Here is a 5,504-nt window from a genome sequence, read left to right as displayed (position 1 = left end):
TATTTTATCTTATAGGCACATAGCATAAATAAGGTATTATACTAAGTTTCCAAACAGAATACATAAGCACCATTGTATCCATAACATATGGTTTCTAAAATGAGTACAACACTCTCAACCTTTTTCCGCAAGGTAAGGAGGTTCTCGTATGGTAAGAGTGGCTTGTTTTAGAAATCCTGCTTTGTCCCAAGATGATGTTGCCTGCTCTGGGACAGCAACAATCAGACTTTCAAGAAGGTCTGTGCTTTGCAAAATTTTGTCTTCTCATACGTCGCGAAAGCAACATTGCTTCCCTTCTATGAGCAGATATTTGGCTCTGCGTGTCACGCCGTTTAAGCTGCATTGCAGCCTTCTTTTTTTCAGCGTATGAGTACTTGTTTGGTTCTTTAGAATCCATCAATCGCGGCAGTTCAACTTCTCTTTTCACCTATAAATATTTCCAACCGAAGTTCTAATGAAATGTTTCAAAAAGACATAAATTATATTTTTAATATCACGGAACACTATATCTATTAAAGATTAATGTATTACCCACAGAAATACAATGAGAAAATTTGTTGAACTTCACTATTTACTTCTTCATCCGATAGAGGAATACTTTAATGTAAGACTAATTTAGTCACGAGAACTTTTGGGTGGTTTGAAATATTTTAATTTAACACTTACTTATCATAACAACTTTCCTGGGGTTTGTCATGAGTTTCTACGACTGGTTGCCATTTTATATGTATGCGACTTTGGTTATTAGTGCTGCAACTATCATTTAATTCTTCCCGTGGCACAAACGGGTCTACTAAGTCCCTATATTATTACTCCCTCCGTTTCATATATTTGAGGAAGTTTGACTCGGCACAGAGTTTAACAAAAAAGTAGAAGACTTTTGAAAGTTGTGGTCTTAAAAGCTTAAGGGGTAAAAGGTTTGTGGGGCCATGCCATTTGTGTGGCTATAAAAGCTTCTCACTAAGGGCAAAAAGGGCAAAATGAAGAGTTTAAAGTTGAATTATTTCCAAATTTAGAAATGTGTCATTTGTTTTGGAACAGACTAAAAAGGAAAGTACCTCATTTAAGATGAAACGGAGGGAGTAATAAAATTCTACTTTGGAACTTTGGCAAATAATTTCCCTGAACACTAAACTTTCCTCTTTACGTTTACCCCGTTTTTTTATAGGCTACTTTCCTCTCTGATTAATGTGGTGTTTTAGCATTAGATTAGTATGATGTTGCAACAGCATAATTGAGCTTCCAACATACTTAAGAGATGATGTGTTACTTTCTGTTGAACTCAAGACACTCTATCGATCATGAGGTTTATATGATGTCTTACGTCCTCGCTGCAGTAAGTAGTTTTGGCTTATTTGTTTTTTATTCAACTCTAAGTGTATGAATTCATGTTGGTTATTATATATTCTTTGAAATTTTGTAGCTATTTGGAGCAAATAGAACAATCTGTATGTCATTGAATATATTTTTTGTCTAATCAGTTATGCGTAATAGTTGTGCAATCATTGTTCAGTGTGGTCATCGTACATATTGTATGATGCAAGTTACAATCTCACTGAAGACAAAGTGTGATAAATTAAATTTTGTTGTTTACAAGCACTCCGGACATGCACACAGGATAGTGGCTGTTATAGCATTTACATTAACAGAACATTGTGAATTGTCCAACAGCGAGGAAATAAATCTTAAGAAAGTTTACTTATTTTTTCAAATTGGCATTCAGTAAGCTGACTACCAAATGCTAATCCCAACAGCTTGATTTCATTTACTATTTCTGTTTATCTTCTTAATTGATTTAAAGGATTGTGCATATATGTGGAAAGAATCTTAGTACATAAAATAAGTGTACGCATGTACAATAATGTTTGATGAAAAAAATATTTCCTTTTTATGTCCTATATCAAATTGAAGATACTACCAGACCCAAATAGCTATTTAGTAGCTTATACTGATAAAACAACATGGAATAGCAAGACTTTGAGAACATCTGGGCTTTTACAGATTTAACAGCTTATCAATGTGAACAAAAAATAAATTGTACATGCACATGTTAAAAGCTTCAAACTCTGATTCACGAAGACCAAGTGTGAAAACAAACAATTAAAGATCTCATTGCAAACTTAATATTGAAATTTCTCTTCTTATTGAGAAAAGACACAAGGCATGGATGGTTTAGTTCAATCCGTACTGTCTAATTGAAAGCAAAAGCGGTTGTTAGTATTTAGTCGCAGGTTTCCCCAACTATTTCACAATCGAGAAAATAAACCTAAAACAATAGTAGAAATAAAAAAAAATGCCTAATTCATTCAGGAATTGCCTCAAACACCTAAAGACAAAGCCGTTGGAAAAATTAAACTCTCTGTTGAATAAAGCCCTAACATGCCATGAAAAATTAAATAGAGAAACACGGTATGCGAAGAAGGAGAAGAAAACTCACAAGAAACAACGATCCAAACGGTAAATTCAGAAAACTGCAAGGATGAGATCAATAAGCGCAAGGAGCCAAAAGGTGGAAGCTGGGAATTGACGGACGGCGGAGCTTATCTGATATTGGTGATACTGTGCTTATTATGAATCTTCTTCAGTTTGTTCTCTTTGTTGTTTAATTGATGCAAATCCTCGAGAGGCACACTTTGTTGCAAAGTATATTTTTTTGCCTTTGATTTTTTATCAGATGACTTAAATTGTTAATTTTGTCTCATAAATAAGTAATTCGCAAAATCTTTCCCATATTTTACCTTTGTATTTTGGTGTATGTACAGTTGGATAAAAATTTAATATAGCAAGTGTTAATACTTTGTTGTTCGTTTGGTTACCATAAAAATATACTCTAAAGTTCTGTTAATTTGCAAACGCTAAATTAGAATTCAAAGAAAAGGTTACCCAATCCAACAGCTAGGGACATGTCATTCAACAACAAAAAAAATTAGTGTAATCCCACAAGCAGCGTCTGGAAGGACATGTCATTCAGAAAGAAAGAAAACAATAAATATGGGTGAAAATGCCAGATATATGCACAGGCATCAACCCAAAAATGAAAATGAAATCAATACTATTTACATGGTTCACATTGTATCTTGTGAAAGAAAGGCACAAGAAAATGACCTTGGACAGTATTTTAACATTATTTCGACCTAGACAGCAAAGTGGTGTGAACTTTACATGTCAACATAATTAATGATACTAATTTAAGTGGAATGTCTTAAGGGGAATTTCAAAGTCTTCTTCAATATTCTCTCAAAATAGACCCTGTTAATATAAGTTATGTGGAAAGCTAGGAGATAAGAAGTGTGTATAATAGCATATATAAGAAAAGAGGCAAGTAGAGGCAATTTAAAGTTAAGTTAAATAGGTGACAATCCATTGTAGATTAAATTCACAACAAATCCATTTCATCTTATCAAAAAAATATTGATAAAGAACCACGATGACTTCAAAGGAGACAAAGAAGCTTGAAACTACTTCACCGTGCAAGAGAAAATGTGAGCAACACTTGCACCAAATCCAAACAAATGATGGAATCTCTCAGCCTCCTTGGAAGTCGTAATCTGCAAAAGAAATCATCTAAAACATCAACAATGTTCAACAACTGTGATTTCCCCACCAAAGCTCAAGAGCAATGTTCATATTGACAGAGAGATCCGTTGACGATCATATTATAACTTGCCAGCACCATAGCCAGAATGGTAAATAACAGGAATAAAACTTTTATACATTTTGTATGACCAACTGCAACTGAAAAACAACAGACCAAGACATAAAACAATCATGAAATGTTATTAACAATTTTTAAGACTTAGTGAGCACAACTGCACCATAAACAGAACCGTTAGCAAAGTCATCCACCAGTAGAGCTAGATTAGATAGAGCCGAAATAATATTTTAGAACTCCACCATTTTGCTATACAAACAAATTTCCTCCTCCTTTCCTTTTCGCATCCCTGCGATGTAACAAAAAGAAAAAGAGAAGAAAAGGAAGAATTTTTCTTCGCACGCATTCTAAAACGTGTATACATATTTTACATAGAAACATGTAAAGTTGGGCAATTGAAAATAGAACTAATAAAGGCAATATAAGAAGAAAAATTTTCATTAAGCGCATAGTCAATCATACAACTTTTGATAATGTATCCATCATGTGAAGTCACTTTCCCTTATGACTCTTGTTATCTAAGTAGACCTTCATTGAGTACTAATTCATTTTGACTTGCTTCGATGCATTACTTCTTATCAATTAAAAATATTAGACAAAAGCAGCAATCGATCTGTCGATCATTATTACCTTTCCATCATCAAACATCTGTTCCCATACCAAGCACCAAGCGGAACCAAGTCCAAGGAATCACTTAGCCCTTCCACGTAGTCCCTCTTGACCTGCAGACAAGTCCCAGGATTAGGATTAGGATTAGAGCTCTAATCTTGCTAGTGCAATATATCATTTTTCGAGGCGACACCTTTAACCATGCATTAGTGCGCTTTGATGGTGTGTACCCAGCATCTATATCAAGGGATTTCACCATGATTCCTTCACAAGAAGAACGTAGCGCATCATCAAGAAAGGTGTTCATCCTAGCCAATGTGGCTTCGTTATCTGCACAAGAATCATCAGACTCTACCTGAAGAAAGATAGGTTAGGTAAATTACTAAATAGCTGGCAACAGAATGCTCATGTTACGTACTAACCAACAAAACAAAATTATGCACCAAGAAGAAACTTACAGTCATTTTCTGTCGCAAACTCGAAATAACCCACTTGCCGTCACCAAATAAATCCTTCAGGTCTGATTTTCACACAGCAAATTTCAAAAACTAGGAGGACGATTTTACAATATCTATTAAGTACTAAACTTCTACACTTATAGGAAGAAATAAAGATGCATACATTTTCGCCTTTGACGGAGTGGCAGATGCAACAATCTGTAGCCAAAGAATTTTACAGTTATAGAATCCTAAAAAGGATGTCTCTTCTTACTTAGGAGAATAGTTGATAAGCTACTCCCTTGGTACTGTTTGATTGGGTACATGTATATTATTTGTGATGAATGAGAAGTTATTTTAATTACTAATGTAACACAATATACAAAGCACATCGAATATATTCTGCATGGTGCATGCCTATTAGGTAGGTATTTTCTTATTAGTTTAATATTTTAGTTAACTCAGTTGAAGTCTTTTTTTTATGTTTAATACATTGAGACTAATGAAAGGAAAATGAAGCATCTTAGCAGCTTCTGATAGATTGTAGGGTGATGTAACAGGCAAGTTGCTTATCATTGGTTGGCGTGATTTATAAAATGGGTAAAGGTGGCTATCTTTGAAACACATGTAATCACACACGCACACACCTAGATAGATTGAGATTGAGATTGAGATGGAGATGGGTGGATTTAAAGAAGAGTTGATTTTCTGCACTACATGTCTGTGAAGTGTGACATTGAAATCTGAAGCTACCTATCACTCAAAACCTAAAGACGTGTTAACTCCTTTTCATTTCCTATTCACTC

At 34.4% G+C, this 5,504-nt stretch overlaps 1 protein-coding gene across 3 annotated transcripts; it reads right to left on the bottom strand.

Annotated features, from left to right (window-relative positions):
- Positions 1–3,323: 3,323 nt before the first annotated feature.
- On the bottom strand, positions 3,324–5,029 carry LOC109222541 (DNA ligase 6-like). 3 transcript variants are annotated; one of them, XM_019386885.1, is made up of 5 exons: positions 4,883–5,029; positions 4,720–4,781; positions 4,455–4,616; positions 4,283–4,374; positions 3,324–3,548 (listed from the first exon to the last, which is right to left on the bottom strand). In XM_019386885.1, the coding sequence occupies exons 2-5, from the start codon at positions 4,723–4,725 to the stop codon at positions 3,464–3,466; spliced, it is 345 nt and encodes a 114-aa protein (XP_019242430.1). In that variant the 5' UTR covers positions 4,726–4,781; positions 4,883–5,029; the 3' UTR covers positions 3,324–3,463. The 3 variants fall into 3 exon arrangements, with proteins under 3 accessions (XP_019242430.1, XP_019242431.1, XP_019242432.1); XM_019386886.1 differs by having other exon boundaries at positions 4,455–4,591; XM_019386887.1 differs by lacking the exon at positions 4,883–5,029 and having other exon boundaries at positions 4,455–4,591; positions 4,720–4,873.
- Between the last annotated feature and the right edge of the window lie 475 nt (positions 5,030–5,504).

This window comes from Nicotiana attenuata, unplaced genomic scaffold, assembly GCF_001879085.1.
Source record: "Nicotiana attenuata strain UT unplaced genomic scaffold, NIATTr2, whole genome shotgun sequence".
Lineage (NCBI taxonomy): Eukaryota > Viridiplantae > Streptophyta > Magnoliopsida > Solanales > Solanaceae > Nicotiana > Nicotiana attenuata.
Note: the sequence above shows the minus strand (reverse complement) of the source record. Positions and strands in the feature narration are given on the sequence as shown.

Excerpts from the sequence above, each read along its gene's own strand:
- LOC109222541 (XM_019386885.1), bottom strand. Across the intron at positions 4,375-4,454 it reads GCACTAATGCATGGTTAAAG|GTCAAGAGGGACTACGTGGA; the intron begins GTGTCGCCTCGA and ends ACTTGTCTGCAG. Across the intron at positions 3,549-4,282 it reads AGATGTTTGATGATGGAAAG|ATTACGACTTCCAAGGAGGC; the intron begins GTAATAATGATC and ends TTTCTTTTGCAG.